The sequence below is a fragment of the Cricetulus griseus genome, assembly GCF_003668045.3.
Source record: "Cricetulus griseus strain 17A/GY chromosome 1 unlocalized genomic scaffold, alternate assembly CriGri-PICRH-1.0 chr1_1, whole genome shotgun sequence".
Lineage (NCBI taxonomy): Eukaryota > Metazoa > Chordata > Mammalia > Rodentia > Cricetidae > Cricetulus > Cricetulus griseus.
In genome coordinates, this window is record NW_023276807.1 from 121851517 (window position 1) to 121875539 (window position 24023).

The window sequence follows — 24023 nt, forward strand, 5'->3', positions numbered from 1 at the left end:
TTACATCTTGATTTAACTCACTTCAGCAGCATTTGGTGTCTTGGGTCAATTTGGGGAGTAGGAAAATTGAGAAATTGATTTTGAGAAATCAGGATTCCTTCTCCCATGTGGGTCTGGGGCTTGAACTCAGGTTTGATAGCAAATGCCCTGACCCCACTGCGCTGTCTTGCCTGTATACCATGTGGGATTTTAGTTACTTATTTTTTCACTTCTTTTTTAATAAAAAGATTTAAAACATTTTGTGTCTCATGTGTATTTAGCAAATTATCATTGTTTTACTTAGAAATTAGGACTCCAGTCTAAGTTTGACTTCCTAAATTCTGTAATATAATTGTGACATAAAATGAAAATTTACAGTGTAGCTATTTCCATTTTATTGACAACATTTTTTTTCATACTATACTTTTTGGTTATGTTTTCCTCTCCTTAAATCTTCTCAGATCCTCCCCCCATCCCTACCTACCTAACTTTATGTTCTTTCTTTCCCTCTCTTTAAAACAAATATAAAAAAATAAAACAAGAAACACAAAACAAAAAGCAAAACATTAGTAAGACAAAAAAAAATCCAAAACAAAAAATGAAATGAAACAAACAAAAGAAATAAAATGTCCACAAAAATACCATTGAGTGTTTATGTTGGCCAGCTACTCCTGGGCCTGGAGCCTGCCCTGAGATGTCCCCTGGAGAAAACTGCTTTTTCCTTTGCCTTTGAGTATTTGTTGTAGATAGCCTCTTGGTTAGGGATGAGAGCCCATGTCTACTTCCCCTTCCCAGTGCTGGGACCCCATTTGGCTTGAGCATATGCAGGTTCTGTGCATGCTGCCTCAGTTTTTTGAGTTCATCTATGTAGCAATCCTAATGTGTCCTTGGAGTTATCTGTCACTTCTGGCTCTTAACAGTCTTTCTGCCTTTTCTTCCTCATAGGACTCTTAGCCTTGAGGGAAGAGGTTTCACGAAGAATTCTCATTTAGGACTGAGTGCTCCAAAGACTCTTCATATTGTCCAGTTGAGGGTTTTATTTTTATTAGTTTGTCCTGTTCTGTCCCATCCCATCTGGTCTCTGCATGCATGGGTGCGTGCCTGGCAGGGTTTCTCTGAATTGCTTTGGAGGTTGTCCTGGAACTCACTCTGTAGACCAGGCTGGCCTTGAACTCAGAGATCCGTCTGCCTCTACCTCCCAATTCCTGGGATTTAAGGCATGAGCCACCATTGTCCAGCCATTTTTTTATTTTGTATTTCAATATGAGTTTGGGAGGCCATTTTGTGGCAAGAACATAAGCTTATAGTCATGAGAAACATTCTGCTCTCAACTATTGGTTATCGAATGCTAAAGTTCTTCTAATAACATTATCAATTGAAGGTATTGCTGAGAAGAGTCATTCAGTAGTCTTATAGTTTGATACTTTAAGCACCATTCATGACTTTCTTTTGTTGTTTAAAGGTGTGTGTGTGTGTGTGTGTGTGTGTGTGTGTGTGTGTGTGTGTGTGTGTGTGTGTGATGTAGCTCAGGCTAGCCACAGATTTATGTTCCACTATGCCTGTCTACCATTGATTTTCTCTGTTACACTCAAGTGCTTTTAATTTTAGTTGTATCTAAAACTGTTTTATATATGTCATTTTAAAATCTGGTTGTTTTTTTATAAGACAGCAGCTGTGGATGTGGCTTAAAAACTGATGAGCCCCTGTAGCGCTAGCCTTTGTGGAGCAGTGAAAGGCTCCTTACAAACTAGCCACAGCTGCAGTGAATGCTGTGCTTGTGGGTTTAGAGGTGGGGGCGACACTAAGCAAGCCAGTGTTTCTGCCTTGGTCATCTTAATGCTACTCTTTTCTTTCTTTGCCTTTGAAGGAATTTGGAACGTTTTTGCTTGATTATCTTAATGATTTTTTTTCTCTCTAGACAAGCTTTATGTTTAAGACATTTTATGGGCATTCTGTCTGTCATCTAGTAGTACACAGTTGCCATTATAGGTGACAAACACTACCTGTGTCCACTGTTGGAAGTTATGAACGTGGAGTTATTTGGAACTGAGTATTTCTCTATTTGAAAAGAACAATCACTTCAATGACTAAAATAATTTAAAGATTGGAGTTTCACCATGATTTTTTTTTAATCAAAGTAGTTACTTTTACTATTATATATCTTATATTTATATCAAAATAGAAGACAATTTTCCTAATTAAAAGAATAACAGAATTTATTCTTTCTTTCTTTCTTTCTTTCTATCTATCTATCTATCTATCTATCTATCTATCTATCTATCTATCTATAGTTTTTGAGATAGGACCTCATTGTATAGTCCTGGCTTGGCTGGAACTCACTATGTAGACTAGGCTGGCCTTGAATTTACAGACATCTGATTGTGTCTCTGCCTTCAGAGTGCTGGAATCACACATACCCACCCGCCCCCACACACACACCAAAAACATCACATGGGACTGTTTTTGTTGTTTGTGAAAAGTTTTAGATCATACGCAAAGCTTAACATAATTTCATACTGTAAAACATTTGAGTACTGAAGATAATCTGAAAACAGATTATAAAGGAAAATAGAGATTATAATTACCTAAATGTCTACTTTAACTTAATTTTTGGTGTGCTTGGCCTTGAACCCAGGATTTTGCACATGCTAGGCAAGCACTGTAACCTTCCTCCCTTTCCTTTTTAAATAAATAAAGTTGGTCTTTTCCCAGTAGTTAAAGTGTTTGGACAGTGACTAGCATTTGATGTTTCATTTTGTGGGATGAGTTTATAGAAGGATTTTTAATTCCTTGTAAAATGAACAATTTTGTGAGTTGTGTTGGTTAACCGTACTTTTGTATACAAAAGCATTCCCAGTTTTAACAGTGGCTATAGACTAGTAGTGAGAATAATTAGCCAGAAAATATTATAAGGGTAGACATCCCTTTGTGTAACATTTAACTTTAATTTCCTGGCCAGTTTATATGAATAATTAAAATTTTGAAGCAGTTAGGATTGTGCTGTTGTGGTTGATTCCTTGAGCTCACCAGGGAAGTTGAAATACTATCTCAAACATCAAGCAGATGGTTTTTCTATTGCTGTTCCTGAGAAGTACCTCCTGAAGCTCATGTTTGTGTTGGGTAATTTCCCACTCATACCAACTCAGTGTACTTTGGAATGATCATGCCTGGTAATAGAATATGATGTAGATATGTGCTTCCTACAGTTGGAATTGTGTGTGCTTAATCATGCTTTAGGGGAAAGAAGGACACTTCCTTTACCTAATGGATAAATATTCTTTAATCCCAGGTAATTTATTCTTTCTCTCCAGTTATCCTTTCATGAATTCTTAGCTGCTTGTTCACCCTTTTTACTTTCATCAACACCCACCCACCCCCATTATTTTAGACAGGGTCTTTCCTGGTAGCTTCAGGTGGGCTTTGAATTTGGGATCCTCCTGCCTCAGTACCCTGAGTGCTGGGATTATAAGCCTGTTGCTGTTTTCAGTGTGCTATTTTCATTTCTTAGTCAAATGACAGCTTCTATTTAGTGCTTTTAGGATGGCTTATAATAGAATTATGGGTTTCATTGTGCTGGGGAAGGCTTTCAGCATGCAACCATGCTATGGTTTACAATTACAAAACCATCTTCAGTTAGTTCCTTGGGAAGATTTGTTGGAGATTTTACTTGCTCATAATAGGGTAACTTTCCCTAGTTGTCGATGTTGCTTGACTTTCTTCTCCTGTGGGAAAAAATTTAAAAAATAGAAATTTGGGATATCCATACACATTTGTGCTCTTAAAAAATTATTTACTAAGATTCTAAAAACTTTGTAGACTCTAGTTGAAATAGCAAAAAATGTTCAGTCTACTTTAAAGTCCTTTCTTGATGATATCTAAAAGCAACCCAGTGACATTTTGAGATAGTATGAAGATGAATTGTGTTTTGGGGAGAGAGGGTAAGGTTATATTTCTCCAATACAACTAGTCAGACCAGTTCTAACAGAATAAAGTTAAAGAACTCTTAAAGCTTTGTCAAGAAGGGGGGTGGGATTTTAATGCTTTACATGTATTCTAAGGGAACATTGGTAACATTTATTAGGGTATGGTGATACTGAAATAAATGGACAGTAGAGGAGTTCAGTTATGTTGGGAGAAGTTTTGGGTTAGTTGACCAAGACCTTGAGTTGTTTTGAAAGCTGATTCAAGGGAGGTAGATGAAGGTAGTCAGTGGCCAGTCATATATGGGATTCCAACTCAAGAGGTCAGATTTGAAAAACATACTCGAAGACTAGTTGGTGGTAATTAGAGCAAGTTCCTGTGGAGAACTAAGCAGAAACAGCTGGGAAGCACCCGCATGTAAGGAATGAGTAGAAGCTGGTGGTAGAAACCCGTAGTAAGAGCAGTAGTCTTCAACAGTGCAGTACTCCCACTCCAGAAATAAGCAGAGAGAACCTGGTCACTGGGTCAGATACTGCAAAGAGCAGAAGTCTAGTAACTGTTAGATTTAGGAGTTGTCAAGAACCTGTCAAGACAGTTGTTGTGAACCATTGGGAACTGCAGTGTGATATTGTGCAAGTTGAGTTGGGTTGGAAAGAAGTAAACAGTAATGGCTCTGAGTATGGAGGATGAAAGCTATGAAGCTGCAATGGAATTTTGTAAAAACAAAAATATGTTGGGAACATTTATTCATTTGTATATTTGATTTTTGTTGCTTTCAAGTATCTTGTATGCCTTGGTAACTTCATCATATACTTTATACCAGAAAGTGGTGATTGCGTGTTTGTGTGTGTGTTCACTTGAAGACAGAGGACAACCCTCCCTACCCCTACCCCTCAACCCCCCCCCCACCCCGTTTGTTTCCCAGGCATCATCTGTTTTTTTGTTTTGTTTTGTTTTTGAGACAGTATCTCTCACTGGCCTGGAACTGGCCAAGTAAGCTAGGCTAGCTGGCCAGTGATCCTCAAGGATCTGCCTATCTCTATTTCCCAGCACTAGGATTACAAGCATCTGCCACTATGCTCAGATTTTAGGTCCTTGTACAAACTTTACTGAACTGTCTCTCTAGCCCCCATTTCTGTTTTACGACTTCATCAATGGAACTCTTAAAGGTGGTTTTTAAAGGCTTGACCTGTTTGATGCTTGTTAAAGGGACAAACAGGGAGGAATTGGAGGCCTATCCCCCATGCCAAGGTTGAACCCAGACCCTTCTTCATGCTGGATAACTGAGATGTCCCTCTTCTAGAACTTGACTTTCCTCCAGTGCTCTGTCCCCTTCACTTAGAAGAGTGTCTGACACATGGAAGACATAAATTCCTTAAAGTGGAAAAACTGAAGGTGAGAATCTGTTTCCTTCAGGTATTAACTTAGCAGTTTTATTTCATTTATAAAGGTGCAGTGTACTGGAAAATCCACTAGTACTACCAACTTCATGGCAAATTTCTTATGTGTGGTGCAGTAACTTGATGTGGTGTGTGTGTGTAAGTAAAAATGGGTGGGAATATCACTTGCATACAGTGGCCTCAGAGGCCAGAGGAGGTTATGGATCCCCTATGGCAGGCATTACATGTGGTTGTGGGCTACCCTGTGGTTGTTGGGTCCTCTGGAAGAGCAGCTAGTTCTCTTAACCATCAAGCCATCTCCTCAGCCCCGGCAAATTGTATTTTAAACCTTGTTTATGAGAAAAATTGCCCTAGCTCTCTAGATGATGGTACAAGTTTCACTATTACATAAGTCTGGCTTTATGCAGTTGCACTGATCTTTTAAAGTATAATATGTATGTGGGTGAGATTATTGTTGATAGTCAATATGTTTTTTTAAGCAGTCATCGTTGTTATTGCTCTTATTGTCTTGTTATATATAAATCGGAGGTCTTACTGAGACAGTGATAGTTTGAAGGTGGGACTTTAAGGAAGTATGGTCAAGAGGTACATGTGTGTAAAAAGAACACCCCAACAGGAAGAAACAGCAGATACAGATTAGATGGTATGTAAAGTGAAGATAAGAGCCAAAGTTGACTCCATGGATTAGGCCTGTGCAACCAATGATAGAGTTCCCATCATTCAATAAGAGAAACATTTTTGGAATGAAATCCTAAGATGGGCATGTATGTGAGTGGTGTCCTTTTATAGCTTCTGCATATTACATAGTGACTGACATAAGAGAAAAATCTCAAGCTAGTCAATTCTTGATATGCATGGTTTTGAGTGCTATTTATTTACTCTTAGGGAAGATGCTCTCATCAGAAACAATTACAAAGAACCAGCTGGTGAGGTGGTTAGGTGGGTAAAGATGCTTTCCATCAAGGCTGCTGAGATGGGGACTTGAGTTTGATATCTGGAACTCGGTGAGTTGTCAGGGGCTTGGTGGTTAAGAGCGTCAGCTGCTTTTAGAGAGGACCTGGGTTTAATTTCCAGCATTCACATGGTGGCTCATAACCCTTGAAACTCCAGTCAATCTAAAGGGATCTGACACTTCCTGGCCTCTGGGCACCAGACCGGCAAGTGGTGTATAGACATACATTCGGGTGAAACACTATGTTCTGCTTAGTTTTATATCATCCTGACATGAGCTAGAGTAATCTGATAGGAGGGAACCTCAGTTGAGAAAATGGCTCCATAAGATCCAGCTGTAAGGCATTTTCTTAATTAGTGATTGTTGTGGGAGGACTTAGCCCTTAGTGGGTGGTACTATCCTAGTCTGGTGGCCTGGGTTCTATAAGAAAGCTGCCTGAGCAAAGCCATAGGAGCAAACCATTAAGCAGGACCTCTTCATAGCCTCTGCATCAGCTCCTGCATTCAGGCTCCTGCCCTGTTTGAGTTCTCATTCTGATTTCCTTCAATGAACAGTGCTGTGGAAGTGTAACCCAAATAAATTCTTTCCTCCTAAGTTTCTTTAGCCATTTTTTTTTAAACAGCAATAGTAACCCTAACTAAGACACACCCATACATAAAATTTACAAAAAGGAAAAAAGAACCTTTATGGAGTTAACATGTTATATACTAATTTTGAGTTACTTAAGGAAATTATTTAAATATTTCTTTGCACATGTCCTGCCATTCAGTTGTTTAAAAAGTAAATATGGTAGCATTTATGTAGATCATAAACCACAATATTTTGATAGGGAAAGGGGTTAGAGGGCTGTAAAGTAAAAGGCCAGTATTAAGGTAATGGGAAAAATATAAACATCTCTGGAAATTGCTTGAGTCAGTTTGTTTGAAAATGCTTTATATTGAAAGCAGTTAATACTGGTCAACAGTCTCTTCTAAATCTGTGCTTTCTGTAACTTTCTCCACTATGTTTCTGGTGTGTTATAAGGCACATATTCATGTGTGTGTAAGGGATTATGTTTGCCCATACTCATGTGTTAAGGCAAGAGGTAGACATTGGGTGTCCTCCATCACTCTGCACCTGATTTATTTCACAGAATTTAGAGCTCACTTTTTCCACTAGAGTGGCCTGTGAGCATCTAGAATTTGCTTCTATGAGCACTGGAGTTACAGACCTGTGCTTCTGTGCCCATGTCTCAGAACATGGCTAGGGTCCACATAGAGGTTCACATGCTAGTACGGCAAGCGTTTTACCTGCTAGGCCAGTTCCCAGGCTCCACTAGCTCCCTGTTTTGATAGTGTATTTATATGTTTAAAAGACATGCATGCTTATATGCTCATTGGCTTTATTTAATACATTATGAATAGGTCACTCTAGTGACTTTTTTCTTTCCTTGTTCTATTAGGAGACAGCATGTGCTTTGTATATGTGAGTAGCGTGTGGGAGCTCTTCATAACTATTTTCTAGGGTCACAATAAATTAATCTTTTATGTCTAAGTTATTTTGAGTCACAGTAGCTTTCTATTTCTGAGTTTGTGTCTTAAAGGTAGACATTTTAATTAATTTTATAAGTAGAGTTGGAGTTTGCTTCCCTATCTTAGTCTACTGGGGCTCCATAACAAAACTCCATAAACAAAGTGCTCTATAATCAACAGTCATTTGCCCTGTATTGAGTCTGGAAATTCTGGGTCAAGAAACTAGCAGATTCAGTGTCTGATGAGGGTTCAAAGATACCTTGGTTCAGACTGTGCCTACAGTGTAAAGGCTGTAGGACCTCTCTTGTGAGGGTACTATTTTCATTCATGAGGGCTCTATCCTTAGGACTTAATGAATTCTCAACATCCTGCCTGCCCCATCCCACTTTATCACCTCTCTTAGTCCCCACCCTGCCTGGTGGGTGAGGATTTCACTAATATATTTTGAGGAAATACTCAGGCCAAAGCACTTATACCATGTAAAGAAAAATTAAGCAAAACTGAATAAAACAAGCAAAAAACCTTTCCCTGACATTCTAGTTACATCATAGAAACCTAACGATTGTTTTAACTAATGAAAATAGGAATGTGCCATAGTGTCACATGTCTTGACAAACCCTGAGTTCTATATACATTGTTTAATAAAAAGGCTTATGAGGGAAAAAGAATGGGGTAAACTCAAAAATCCATGTAACTAAAAAAATCAGTGAAAGATTGGCATTTGTACCATCTTTTACAGTCAGTCTTCAGAGTCTTTCTCTCTAGATAGCTAAGTCATAGAAGAACATTAATCCTAAAAGGCTATCTTCAGCTGGGTGGTGGTGGCACAACCCTTTAATCCCAGCACTCTGGAGGCAGAGGCAAGCGGGTCTCTGTGAGTTGAGACCAGCCTGTTTTACAAAGCTACACAGAGAAACTCACCAAAAAAAAAAAAAAAAAAAAAAAAAAAGCTATCTTTGCTAAAATTACAATCTGGTTTGGGGGTAAGTGTAGATGTGGTTCAATCCCTATCACCAAAAAACAATTCTGAAGTATTCCATATTGATAATACTGGCAGACAAGGTCTCTATACGTTTTTGCCACTCAATGGTGTATTCTCCATACCACAGTATCTTCAAGATGCTTCAAGAACACAAAGTAAGCATAGAGAATCATAATCAGAAATTTGAAACAACACATGGATATAATAAGTCCCTAGAGGCTTTTCAAATAGCTTTTTACCACAGGTCTTCAGCTTTTTGTATTTTCTTTCTCTTAGTCTTATTGTAGAAATTAAGCTAATGCCTGGGGCTGGAGAAATGGCTCAGAACTTAAGAGCACAGGCTGCTCTTCCAGAGGTCCTGAGTTCAATTCCCAGCAGCCACATGGTGACTCACAACCATTTATAATGAATCGGGTTCCCTCTTCTGATGAGTAGGCATACATGCAGACAGACCACTGTATACATAATAAATAAATTTTAAAAAAATCAAGCTAGTGGAAGGCACTAGGTCATTGAACAGAGAAGTTTAGCCTGTGGAAATATTCCATAAATGTTACCCATAAAATTTATTATTTCTAGGGCAGTGGTGGTGCATACCTTTAATCCTAACACTTGGCAAGCAGAGACATGTGGATCTCTCAGTTTGAGGCTATCCTGATCTACAAAGTGAGTTCCAGAACATCCAGGGCTACCCAGAGAAACCCTGTCTCAGACCTCCCACAAACAAACAAACAAACAAACAAACAAACAGTATTATTTCTGATCTATATGTTTGAGACAGTAGGGTATTTTGGTTAATGACTTCAGGTTAAATTTCCTTCGTTGTTTTACTTTAATATGAAATAATATTAAGTTAGCCTCTAGGATATAGTGAAAAATTAAATCAACTCAAAATATATGGAATTTCTTTCCCTTCATCAAGTTAACAGTCCGTTCTATTGCAGACACCACCTGGGCATCCTCCAGTTAATTAAGTTCTGAAACAAAACAAAACAAAACAAAACGGTGCCAACCGGGCCTAGTAGTATAGGCCTGAAATCCCAGCTATTTGGGAAACAGATGTAGGAAGATTGCAAGTTCAAGGCTTGCCTGGATTACAGAGTGAGTTTAAGGCTAGCCTCAACACTTTACTGAGACTTTTTTTTTTTTTCTTTTGTTTAAGAAGACTGGAGATATATAGTTCATTGCTAGAGAACCTGCTTAGTGTGCCCCAGCACTTCAGTCCCTAGCACTGCATGGGGGAGGGGCATTCGGACCCCCCATATTTGGTATGTGTGTGTATTTGGTTTTGATTTTTTGAGACAGCATGTCAGTAGTCCAGGCTGACCTAGAACATAATTAGCTGAGACTAGCCTTAAGATTATAAGATCAACTTGTTCACCTTCTGAGTACCAAAAGTACAGGCATTCTTATTTTTATTTTTATCGTATGATTTCTGTATTACCTTTTTGTGGGATGTAGTATTCACACTCTTGCTCTGTAACCTAGTCAGGTTTCAGACATGAGGTCCCTTTGCCTAAATTTATGTTGAGGCATGCCCACCATGCCCAGCTCTTATTACCTTTTAATGGTCTTTAAAGAATGTTTTATACTGAAACTCATTGTGGTTGAAGAATGAAAATACAATATTAAAGAATAAAAAATTATTCCTATAAGAGGTAAGTTCTTCTTTCCTGACCTTAGTTGCTTGCTTTAGTGATTAAATTTTCTTACCCTTTATAAATAAAAATATGATTAAAAGATAAGAAACTTAATTTTTCTGGTTTAAACAGAAAAATTAATTCCATGGCCTATACTAAATGTATATCAATCAGTACAGTATGGATTGGGTTGTGATGCACACAAGTGTGGATGGATATTAACTACAGACTAAATATTTTCTCATATTTAAAAGCTTTTCAAATTTTGTGTGTGTTTGTGTGTGTGCACGTGCGCGCACAAGCATGTACATATGAGTGTAGATACACTCACTCAGAGACCAGAGGTGCTGGATCCCCTGGAATTGGAGCCCCCTGTGTGCTGGAAGTTAAACTTGGGTCTTTTAACTCCTGAGCCACCTCTCCAGTACTATTCTAAAATGTCTTTTATCCTGATAGGTCAGTTCTTACTTTCAGACATGAAATTCTCAGGTACAGAGAGGGCCAGTTGCAACCAAAATTCAGTTATCAAAAATGGTGTCTTATTATTGACCTAATTATCTTTTAAAAACTGTTATCCTGTCATTGCACCACATTATGTCTTTATGTATACAAATATATATAAAGTTGTTCACTGTAAATACATATCAGTACAATTAAACACAGGCTTCAAGATAAAAATCTCCCAAATGAGTTAATTTTTAAAAATAGAACATTGGATATGCCAGCCTATCATTTCAGAGTCTTAATATCTCTCTTGGCAATGAGTGTTTTTCCCCATCCCTCCTAAAAGAGTCATTGTCAAATATTGTCACTCACGTTCAACAGATAGATACTTGAGTGTCAGCTGTGTTTTAGATAGAGCATCACATGTGCTCAGCATCATTTAGCTGTCATTCATGTGTTCAGAATGAGTACTACATTTTCACTTGGTGCTTACTGTGTTCTAGACTTTGTTAAACAACAGATTTATGAGAATAAAACTAAAAGGAGGGCGTAAAAAGTGTCATGGAAATGTATTTCTGTCTCATCTACTAAAGGAACAAAATGAAGTGAATTGCCATGTGGACATTTACATAGGTTCTTTCATACTTACTAGTTTTACAAGTAAAGAGTTTAGTTAAGGCTGAGAATTTCTTATGAACATCCTTGTAACTGTGCTGTTTTGGACTTGAGGCTTTTTCAGTGAGTTTTGCCTAAGGCATGCTGTTTATAGTCAAGTGTTTTGGTTGTTTTTGAGACAGGGTCTAACCATGTAGCCCTGGTTGGCCTGGAGATTAAAGAGATCTGCCTGTTTTTGCTTCTACCTCCTGACTGCTGAGATTGAAGGTGTGTATCACTAGACTGGCCTGAGGGAAAATACTTTAAATGATCTTTTAGTTTCCTTGTTACAGATTTTGAACCAACCCTTGATTGTAATAGTTCTGGAGATTGTTTCAGCTATTATGAAGAAATGGTGTTTTGGTTTCTTGTTTGTGTTGTCCAGTTCATTATCAACATTGGCATAGTTTAGTTTCTTGAGTGGTTTTTGAATGAGTAGATGTTTCTTTTCAGATCTTGAAGTTATTTAGGAATTTTCTGGACTTAATTTGAGAGGTTTTTGCCAATGCCGGTGTTGTTCTTTTAGTGTAATCACTATCTAAAGGTCTGTGTTTGCTCCTCACTTTGTCATCTCTGTAACCCAAGGATAACTTCACCTCTCATATTGATTTCCCTTGCAAAGATAGGACTTGACTATTAGACAGGCTGAGGAAAATGTGTCTGTACATCCATCCATCTGTGGAGATTGCCTTTCATGGTCACTTTTGATTTGACAGTTAAAATGTACACAAGCAAATCTTCATGGTTTAAACATTTTCAGATTTATTATTTTATATGTGTTAATGTTTTGCCTCTATGTATGTGCACCAGGTGTACATGTGCTTGGTGCCTATTGAGGTCAGAAGAGAGGGCATCAGTTCTCCAGGGAGTGGAGTTACTGTTGTGAGCTGTCATGTGGGTTCAGGGAATCAAACCCAGATCCTCTACAAGAACAACAACTGTTCTTAACCATTGAACCAACCTTTTCATTCCAAACTATAGTTTAAAGAAACTATGAAAGATCAAGTGCATCACTTCTTGGGAAAATTGGATTTCATTTGTAGGCATCAAGTTTCTGACTTGATTAAATATGATTGTTATTATTCTGGTGGCTTATTAAAATAGCATACAGACCCTTGGTCTGACATAGCTCACTAGCTATTTATATGATTTTAAGTATAAGACTGATCAAGTTTTGAATGAGAAACATTTATATAATAAGGTTATTACCATATCAGCTGTATTGAGAAATAAATTTATTAGTTTGACTTGAGTTCTTCTAGTTATTTCTAGAAGAAAAATTGGTATAGCAGTGGTAAAATAGGTTTTATATTTTGGCATTAGATGTAATGTCTGTCCTACTACTTTCATTCTTTCTAAGATTCAGAAGCTGTGTTGGCTAACAAATTAAAGATGACATCAGAGAACACCAGAGTGTATTGAAGATTCCTTAAGGGATAAAACACAGCACTTACTCTTGGATTAGTTTGATCAAGAATGAGCTCAAGTTTAAATTCTCCACTTCTCTCCCTGTATCTTCTGCCCAAACTGTAGTATGTAGTTACTCACATCTTTGTTGTATGTGTCTGTGCTTACCTGAACTGTCTGATGTCTCACTGACCCCATTGCTATCCCTCACACATCTTGAACAGCACAGAAAGCATACGTAGGAAAGGCATGAGGGAATCTTTATCGAACTCTTTATTAGAGCTTTACAAGGGAAGAGACTCCAAACTGACCCGGAAGCACTTAGAAAAGCAAACATAACTAAACATGCATTTTCAAGCTATCCATAAGTTGCTTTCCAACATGAATGATATTTGTTGTTTAAGGTAGCTTCCAACCTGTAGGCTGTTTTCAACAAATGATAACCCCAAACACACACACACACACACACACACACACACACACACACACACACACACACACACACACACACACACGTGTACGTTATTCTGGGTCAGGATCATGGAAGAGTACATAATTTAAGATGAAAGATGCATTAACTTAGGTTATCAAGGACATAGTAAGCTCCCCTTCCCCCCTCACCTTTTTTGCCCCTGTGACAGAGTTTCTCTGTGTTAACAGCCCTGGCTGTCTTGGAACTCGCTTTGTAGACCAGGCTGATGTCAAAATTCACAAAGCTCTCCCTGGCTCTGCCTCCTGGCATGTGCCACCACACCTGGATATAGTAAGGTTCTTTTAAAGGCAGTTTAAACTTAAACCAGCTGAGTACACAGTAGGATAGCAGGTTAAATCACACCTTAAGTGATCTCAAGGCATAGTATTAACTCTCCTTTGAACTATGACCTCAGGAGTTCTGCTTTTGGGATCAAGAGGTATTTTCATAAAACTATCACTACAAGCAACTGACCTACATACATATCTCAGAGTCCCAGTCTCTTCACCTGTCAGGAGGGGTCAGGATGGAGTGGAATGTCATTAAGTGTTTAGCATTGTTTTCGGACAACATGCCAGCACTAGAGCTTCTGTCCCTTAGCAGGATTGTGCAACAGTTTTGTAGTAGGAACATTCTGAAATACTAGGTAGAAGATCCACTTTAATTTCTAGTCTTTGGTATACTGCATGGGTTTTCTTTAGGCCAATCATTTGAGTACAGATGCTGTCTTCTGTAGAACAGGGCTCTTCTAATTAGATGAGGCAGTGAGTAAGTCTAGTAGACCTATACTTTTGTTCTCTGATGTACATTTGCGTGCTTTCCAGTTACTCGCTTTTTTTTTTTTTTTTTTTTTTTTTTTTTTTTTTTTTTTCCCTTTTCCTGTGTGGAAGAGGAACTGTTTTAGAAGCATTCATCTGGTATCCTGTGTGTAGGGTGAGTTTATTTGCAGGAGCATAATGTTCAGGAAACAATATAGTATTCTTCCAGGAGGGGACACCACTGTACTAACTTGTTTGAGCAGAAGTGGGAGGGCCTGGGGGCCATTAACATGGCAAAATCATTAGTTTGAAAAGATGCTGTGGTTGAAGAAAGGAATTTCATTGGGCTAGGTCCTTTGGTTCTGTTTTCATTAGTTTCTTTTACCCTGGTCAAGCTTTCTTATATGTAGTTCTACCATCATTGTCAGCTTTCTGTAATCTACATTAAGCCTATGTTCCTCACAACCTGTAAAAACCTAAATCTTAAAAATGTGTCGTCATTTGACAATGGACTTGGAATATGTTCAAACAGAAAATAGTTTCACTTTATCCTTAGCACAGACTGCAGCCCTGTTCCATTCTTCACCAGGCCTTCATACATCCAGAGTCTTTCTCACTCTTTCTCTTTAGAAACTTGCTTTATGACTAGCTTCATTAAAAGTTTTCTGATCTATTATGTTAAAATAATTTAAATTGCTTTGTGACAGCAAATGTATATATCCATTGATAAGTTAGCTCTATTTTGTGCAATACAAATATTCTGCATTAAATTTGCAACAAAGATTGAGAGTTCTTAGTAGATAAAAACTGCAACTTATGGGGCTGGAGAGATGGCTCAGCGGTTAACAGCACTGACTGTTCTTCCAGAGGTCCTGAGTTCAATTCCCAGCAACCATCTGTAATGAGATCTGGTGCCCTCTGCTGGCATGCAGGAAGAAGACTGTATACATAATAAATAAGTAAAATCTTAAAAAAACTACAACATATGAATTTATCACTATATCTTAATTATGAAATGTTTTTAATGTTTTCTATTTTTAAAAATTAGGTCAGGGTGAAGAGAAAAGGCCACATGTTTCCAAGGTGCTCACAGAGCAGCAGTGAAGCCATTCTGAGGAGTAGGTTTTCTCTTGATTTTATAGCACTTAACAGAAGACTTCTGTGATCAAGCTCCACCTCCACACAAGCAAGCAAACAGATGATTTCTGTCCACCTGGATGTTTTAGTTCAGTCTGCTCTGACACTATCTTCCCAGAAGTAGCATTAGACCACAGGTTGAGGATACAGTCCCCAAGACTGCTCTGTCCACTCAGACTCTGGGCACAAGCTCTGGGTCATTTTACCTGTACTTCTGATACCTTAGCTATGGAGCAGAGCTCCTACAGGACTGTGGACAACAATAAATACTGCTCTCAAGTTGATTATGAGGAATATTGCAAAGAATACTGATGAGTCAGATGAAGAGATGACTAGGACAATGGGTAGAAGAAACAGTTAAGATAGAAATTTGTGGGAACTGTTAGAAAAACAAGAAACTACTTCGGCCACTGTGCAACACTGTCAGCACTTGCTTTACACAGATGTTTCTCTAAGTCACAGCGGCAGTTAACACAGTGCACTAGTGCCTTAATAAACCAACACTTAAGTCCTTATTTATTTTTTGTTTTTGTTTTTAAGTTATTGAAATTATGAGGCTATCAATTCAAATGGATGCATTATAGTTCTTCGGAACCATTATGATCTCAAAAGCAAAGGAGAATGATACAGATACACGGGCTGAGGTGTTATGAGGTGCTTCGAAGTGTTCCAGTGTGACTTACCTTAACATGTTCTTGAAGTACTATGGCGTGGATTAAAAGGTATGCTTTTAGAAATCTTTCAGTGACCCAGAGGTCATAGATGGAATCAATATTTAATAATTCTGTCATTTTTTCATACTTTAGCATACTTTAGTACTTAGATCACAGTCATGGTTATGGATGTATCATGGGGTTTTTGTTATTAAAATCACAAGCTTTATGCCAGAGATTTTTTCCCCCTCCCCTCTTTTGATATAAGTTTGTGGACGACACCAGGATAGATGCTTTCCTTACACTAATTGTAAAAGGCTGTAATTTCTTTGATCAGATAGTTTAGAGATACATAACTAATGTTAAGTATTATTCTGTAATTATCTAATAGCTGGTGTCACAGACTGTTTCTCTGCAATGCTGTCACTTCATGATGGCCTGAACAAAAAACAGTTGTATAAAATGATTCCTTGTACTGTTTACAACAGTGTCGTGTTGTAACAAACAGTATTGTCCTTTGTGGAAAAAAAACATTTAGAGGAAAATTTTATATATATATATGAGTTTGTGGATGTAAGTATGCAGTTAATGATACATGTGTTCATAGTATGTAGTCTTGTAACTTGTGGTCACTAGGCATGGTAAGTCTAGGCTCTGTAACAACTACTTATCATTAAGGGTCTTTACAGTTTTCATGTTCATAAAATTTTACTTGCATGATGTAAAATTATGTCATTATTTGAAATCTTGGAATCTAGTTTTTGTGCTGTGGTTGTTCCTGAGTTTGTTTTGTATATAGAAGTGAATGAATTTGGGTGCAGCACTGACCTTATTAATGTTCTATCAGATTTAGAATTGTTTGTCTTTTACAATGGGAAGGAAAATGTGTTCATTGGAAAGATAAAGGTATAAGCCACAGATCAACAGCTTGAATGGAAACACTGATACAGGCCACAGTTTAATTGGGCTGCATATACTGGATCCTCTGGCATGTCAGTAACTATGTTATTACTGGAATTTAGTTGTTGAAGCCAGGACAAAACTGTTTCATATTAAAATCTAGCCAGTGATGACAGTGATCAAATCATGTTCCAAGGTATAGTCATCTGGTGGTTATGAGCCAAGGCAGTCATTCATTTAAACCCAGAAGTTGATGTCTGATGGCAAACAATACTATCTTTATCTTCCAAAAAGATGTTTTCTCCCATGATGGTGCTCAGTACATTGTTTACAAAATAGGTTTCTCCATTAGACTTGCTACTTCAAGTTTTAAGTTTTATTTCTGGGTTGCACTTTGGCCTCCATTTTCTTTGTTTGAAGTCCAGATAGGATTGTAGTGCTCTGGCAGAGTTGGCAATTTGTGTTCTTGGTGGAAGAGTTATGGCTTTGTTTTAAGAAATTTGTAGTCTGTTTTTCTAAGTTTCATACTGAGTTTTCTTTGTTATCTTGACAGGTTGTAAGAATAACCTGGAAAGCACAAATTTATATATTAAAAAGGTGTATAGCTATATAGTATAATTTACATTTGATATTTAAATGATTGTATGCATATGAAGGGTTTGGCAATAAGAATCAATGGTAGATAGTGACAGTGATAATTATTAAATGTGAAATCAGGAGTCTTGGGGTGCAGTTTTCTGTCCTATCCTGAAACTTGCACTTTTGCCAGTAACTTCCTTCAGCTAAAACCTATCAATGGATTGGGATTTTCAGTTTGAGCTTTTGTTCTGGCACTAAAAGTTGGCCACTAAGGACTGGTAATTTGTGATGTTCTTACTTTGCTAGGCTAACTTGTGTTCTCTGAAGTTCGGTGTTTTCAATTGTCAATTCCAGCCTATCAATTAGTGGATCAAAAAAGTCAGTGGGTTATGACCATCCTTGAAAAAAATATTGTATGGCAAAAATAGGGAATCCATTAAATAAAGAAAAGGATATATTAATATTTTAAAAATTATTTCAATTTTTAAAATGTAAAAATAAAAAAAAAATACGTACACATATGGATCTGTGGTCTGTCTTACTTAGCTCTAGTTGAGTTCTATAGCCATAAAGTCCTTAAGAGTGGTATTGATTTTGCATGGTCTTGCTTTGCTGAAAAGAAGTGACCAGAGTATGTCTGTTTGATTGTGGCTTTTATTGGTATGGATGCTATATCCTCTATATTACCTACAGAGTTCCCTTTACATGTATGTGTTATATAAGTAAGTTATAGGCATCTGTGGGGTATAGAAGAGAATGGGAAAAGAAGGTTAACAGTGGCTCTTCATGGTGTTATCCAAGGCTGTCTTAGATACCATCCTCTCTACTCCCCTTCCCCAACACACACACACACACACACACACACACACACACACACACACACACACACACACACACACACACACACACCACATCCCTCCCTCCCTCCCTCCCTCCCTCCCTCTTGTATGTGGAGACAGATGACAACTTTGTTGAGTGGCACTGGGTCCAGGATATTCAACTCAAATTGTCAGCAAGCACACTTATCTATTGAGCCATCTCACTGACTCTTGTCAAACTTTTGTTTCAAGAACATAAGTAGGTACTAGATTATAGAAACCTGAGTTATAGTAATGTTAGGCTAGGAAACTGATGAAAGCCCGACTATTTGTTACCAAGCTTCTGTCGGGTTCCAAAGCTTGCAAGTATCTCAGGCAGGTATTAGTGAACCCACTGTTTCATCTGGAAGGAGTTAGATATTAACTAGAAGACCATGATTTGTTTCATTTTGTCGGTTATGTCTGTCTCAGTAAATATTTAGAGGGTCACCATTAATAAGACATTTGCAGTACTTATTAATTATAATTTGTTCTTTTCATTTATGTAAATGGAACAGATAGTTAAAATTTCAAGGAAACCCTCATGACTTTTTTTGTGATATGTAAGGAATTGTTCATTTAACAGGTGTTTCTTTAATTCAGTGTTCAAAACGATGTCAGTGTTAAGTGTTTGAGATGAGAATTTCTGTTTCTGTTAGGATTTATATGACATTTACACATTTTTGTTGGACTAGTATGTATCTGTGCCTACCACAGTATTCCTCATAAAAGCAGATATTTGCTTCCTAGATCTATTGAAAGTATTGGTAAACATTTTTAAGTAAATAATGCTTCAAGGTAAATAAATGTCAGTATAAGTACATTTTATCTTGTTTCTAAAATAAAATTATGCTTCCTAGAAAACAGTGAACAGTAAGAGGATGAAGACTTCTGGTGAGTTGTTTCACAGTAATGGATTTTATGCATTAGTTTTCTGTACTGGTGAGTTGAAAAAAAGGAAGAATTCTTTGTCAGAAGAAGAGGGCAATGATAATCAGCATAATTCATCTTTCTTTTCAAGTTCTTAGAAATTGAGCTAAAAGATATGGTTCCTTCTCTGAATTGTGTATGAGGTACTCCTTAGGAAGGAATATTGTTTTGAAATTGTAGAAGAATATGTACTTTCCCAGCCAGTGATTAGTTGCCCTGTTAATGGTGGTGGTCGTGGAATGCTAGCCTCTGAGCTCTAGCAACCATCATCTTCATCAGAACAGCTGTGACTGCTTTCAAGATATCCTCAAGATGCAGTGGAGGGACTTCTTGATGTTCCCTCATAGAAGAAGGGGTCATTAGAAACTTAACTTGAGATTCCAGCCATTCCTTCCTCTACTTCACTCCCACCTACATGTGTCTTAATGCCTAGGAGCTAGAGTATATAAAGAGTGGAAGACTGTATAAAGGGGAGGACACCATCTGTGCTGCTATAGAAAAGTGTTATCCATGCTGTGGCTATACTTTTCTTTTGTAGAGCTATTTTGGGGTTACCCTCATTCTTGTAAGTTGCCACTGACCCATGCTTTATAAGTAAGCCCAAAAAACTCACTGATTTATCAAATTGAACTTTGGACTCTTGCTTTAGACTGACTACCATTGGTTCCCTTTCTGTAGGAATATTTGTTCAAATCAAGTCTAAACAGATGTGTGCAGACATGTGTTGTTAGTAGGGAGGTAGTGAATGATGAGAGCATATGGATTTACGGTTTGGAAGAGTTCAGTTTCTTTATTGCTTTCTTCCAAATTATCCCATATCCCAAATGTCCCTTATCGCCAGAGGATTCCTTTCTTCTTCTGTTTTCAGTAGCATTGCTTAGCTTTTCAACATGAAGATCACCATGTCCTGCTTCATGATTCTGGGAGCTCTGGCATTTTTGTCTTCAGAGATATGTCCCTTTTCTTTGGTATCATAAAGCACCATAGAAGCTTGTCAATTCTTTTGGTGAACTTGTCCTTCCTAGCACAGAGCTGAGGACAGTAAAGTATAGTCTAGCTTAGTGGGTTCTGTGGCCAGACTCAATAGAACACCTCTTCTATAAGGTAGAAAGAGCGTAAGTTAAGGCAATCGGTACTAAATATAATTTTAGTATATTTTTGTTTATTAAAAACATGTCAGAGGACCGGGGAGATGACTTAGTAATTAATAGCGCTGGCTGCTCTTCCTGCGTTAGATTCCCAGCACCTACATGACAGCTCATAACTGATTGTAACTCCAGTTTCATGGGATCAGATGGCCTTCTAGCTTCTGTGGGCACCAGGCACACATGGTACACAGGCATGCATGCAGGCAAAACACTCATAAAATAAAGCAAACAAACAAATGGTTTTAAAAACATATTAGAATTATCCTCTAAAAATGAAAGTTAGCTGCTTTTTAAAAATCTTTTAAAAGATACCTTAATTTCTTTTTGCTTACATCTCAACCAAAGTTTCCCCTCCTCCCCACAATTCACTCCACCTCCCCTCCCCCACCCCCCCAAAGAATTTTTAAGATAACAAAACTTAAAGTGTTCTGAGTGAGTGATGATACTGTCATTAAGCACGGCTTTGACTATGCCAAATTTCATTACTTTGAAAAATAGTACTGTTTTGAATGTGTGTGGATGTGGGATAGCTCAAAAAAGAGTACTTCATAAAACCTAGTTGAGAAAGTGGAATATGTTGTGTCAGGTCAGTTTCTGTGAGGAAAATGAGGGAACAAGAAAAAAATGGCCCTTTTGAAAAATGCAGTGAAGCCACTTTTTTTCTGTGTGCCTTGGAACTGCTAGGACATGAGGAAAGGACTGATGAACAGGAAGATGTGCTTGTGTTTGTTGTCCACAGTGCCAAACTCCTAGCTAAATTGAGCAAGTACAGTTTTCATTGGTGATGAAGTCAGGTTCTCATTCAGCCAGAGGGTGGGAGTGCCATGAGACTTTTTTAGCTCATTTTGGGGAAGCTGCAAAAAAATACCATGCAATGTCAGGTCACATTGCTTTAACAACTATTGTGTTAATACAGAATTTTTAAAAGCTGTGACTGTAAACATGCCACATTGGAAAACCGTCATTAGGGAGAACACGGTTCTCCCCCCCCCCCCATCACAATAGTGGTGATGAAGGTGATGGTATCAGTTGAGCAACTGGAGCTTTTCCTAACAATGGAAAGATAGCGAAGTGTAAGATAGTTTATAGGGAAACTGATCTTTTTTTCACATCTCACAGAAGAAAAACTGTACCCAACTAAAACATTTCCATGTTTGGGAATGACCAGATTTGGTTTGTTAGGAGGTGGACAGCCTTTTATGGCTACTGGATTCTCCATTACTCTTCTGCTTCCTTTGATTTAGTGACTGACACTCCCCAAAGCAGTTTTTTTTCTCCTGTCTTTTGTTGCTGCTCTCTTGGCTCTAGTGCCTCTGTTTCCTTTCCTCTGTCTTCTCTTTGTACTCTGCAGCCTCACCCAACCCCATTACTTGCAATTTAAACAAACAAAAGTCTTTGCTCTGAATTCTTCCTGTAGATTAATACTGTGAACATTGACTGAGGTCAACCTTTTTGTCACAGAACCAGGCAGGTCAAATGAGAAGTGACTAGACCAACAAGAAAGAGTCAGTCTTGAGATGCTAATCCTAACAGATTGATCCGTAACAAAACGTCTTAAAAATAAGGAGCTTGTTGGCCTCTTGGTACTTCTTTTGCCACAGGCTATCCTGGTGTGTCATTTCCAACACTGCAGAAAGAGGAAGCTGAGAATTCCATCTTCTCCGAGGCCTCGTTCCCTGGCTAGTGTTTATGGGGAGAAGGCAGATGGGCTGGGGTTCTTGACCAATAGGATTGATTCTTCATCTATACCAGAACCAAACTGTGGTACCAGTGTGATGTCTTGTTCTATTTTTGACATTTTGACATGTAATTCAGGAAATGTTTAATGTGATTGAGACAACCTAATAATACTGTCAGTTTGTCTTAGTATACATGTCTGCCATAAAATTTGTCCAGCAAAAAAGGATAGCCTAAGGTTCCATTATGCAAGTCTGGCTTATTGTGGAGACAGTTGGTATTGTCTTTGTTTCTAAGCTTCTTGCAATTGTTTAGAATCTATATTTGATTAACCCTTACCATTACCACAGTCATTTTTTTTTTCTGGTTTGTTTAACCATATTCCAGTCTTCGTATTTTCTGGTTTGGTTACTATAATACTTGATCCTTAGAATGTAGTTTTCATTTTACAGATAAATACTTGTATTGGTTAAGAAGAGTTCCCTCTCTCCTCCCTCTGAAAGATTAAACAAGATATGCTAGATGGTTGGTATAATAGGAAAAGCAAATGAGCGTTATCAAAAAGAGGAAAGGGCATTTTGGGGCAGGAAAACAAGGCAAAGCAAAGAACATGACTTCCTTACAGATGTTTTATGTGGGTCTTTCTCATTGTTTTAGCATGATTATTAGTGTATAAGTACAAGTTTGGGGAAGCTGGGCTGGAGAGATGGCTCCATGGTTAGAAGCACTTGCTGCTTTTGCAGAACACACAGATTTGGTTCCCAGCACTGACTTTGGGTGGCTTACAACTGCCTGTAACTCCAGCTTTAGGGAATTAGATTCCCTCTTCTGGCCTCTTTGGGTACCAGGTAACATGGTGCATATATACATGCACACATACAAAACTCTCATACACATAAATTAAAAATAAGTTTTAAAAAGGATGTAGGGGAAAGCAATACTTTATAAGTTAAAAGCAATACCAACTTTGAGGAGTGTTGATGAAGCTTAAGTGAGAGCACATGTAAAGATAGATTCTCTGTTGCTTTTCTCTCTGTATACTCTGCTACAAGAGGCCAAGTTAGAAAGCCCTGGGAGATAACAAGGAGCATTTCACCTAACTTTATGGCATCGAAGAATGGAAATAAAGAATTAATGGCCTTTCCCAATGAATTGCTGTAGTAGAAGAGGTCTTCGATATTGTAGAGCAGAGAGACTTCCCATGACCTTAGCAAATTCGTGAGAAGGAATATTAAGTGGCTGTAATGGAGCTTAGCCCTAAAGAAAAAAACTATTGTATATATTTTTTATTAAATAAATCTGGCTAGTAGGTTAATTAACAATAGCTTTGCAGTTTGCATAATTTAAATTTGTTGAACAATGACATAACCAAGTAAATGAATGATGTAACAGGAATGAACTAAACTATAAAAGTTTGCTCAGCAACTACAGAGGCCTTATCCTTATCTTTTTTATTTTTTAATTTTTTTGGTTTTTCGATAACAGGGTTTCTCTGTGTAGCTTTGGCCCTATCCTGGCACTCACTCTGGAGACCAGGCTGACTTTGAACTCACATAGATCCACCTACCTCTGCCTCCCGAGTGCTGGGATTAAAGGTGTGCGCCACCAACGCCCGGCTCCTTATCCTTATCTTACTTTGTGCCATTTCAAGCCTATTTTTTTGACTGCTGCACAGTGTGCCAATTAGTGGAAGGATGGGCTTTGAGGAACTTATTCCTCAAGCAGCCAAGTGTGCTGATCCGGGGAGCAAGTCTCAAGTGTGCTGCTGGCACTGGTATTTCTGATGGTTGTGGAAGATGGAGCAATGCAAAGTAAAACAGTAAAACAGTCAGATCATCTCCTGAGCCACAACTGTGCTCTTTGTGGCTCATTCTGCCTTCAGAACCCCATGGCCTCCAAGGTTTTTATAGGTAAGTATGAGGTTCTGGGCTCTCCACTGTCTATAAACAGTTCATGCAGGCAGACTGACAGCTTAATGCCTCAGATACATTTTGGCAGAAAGCCATTCTTTGAACTGTGGTT

At 38.0% G+C, this 24023-nt stretch overlaps 1 protein-coding gene and 1 long non-coding RNA gene across 5 annotated transcripts in view; both read left to right on the forward strand.

The window, feature by feature from the left end:
• Positions 1 to 24023, forward strand: part of Rbpj (recombination signal binding protein for immunoglobulin kappa J region) — an 83722-nt gene that overhangs the window by 15920 nt on the left and 43779 nt on the right. The window contains exon 2 of one of the 4 annotated variants that reach the window (XM_027386947.2): positions 15798 to 15979. The exons of the other annotated variants lie outside the window; for them this stretch is intronic. Within the exon in view, the coding sequence (XP_027242748.1) occupies positions 15963 to 15979 (17 nt within the window). The 5' untranslated portion in view covers positions 15798 to 15962. The remainder of the gene's footprint in view (positions 1 to 15797; positions 15980 to 24023) is intronic. 4 annotated transcript variants of the gene reach the window in all.
• On the forward strand, positions 3379 to 8332 carry LOC118237815. Its single transcript, XR_004772598.1, has 2 exons — positions 3379 to 5295; positions 6186 to 8332. It is a non-coding gene; the product is annotated as an uncharacterized LOC118237815 (long non-coding RNA).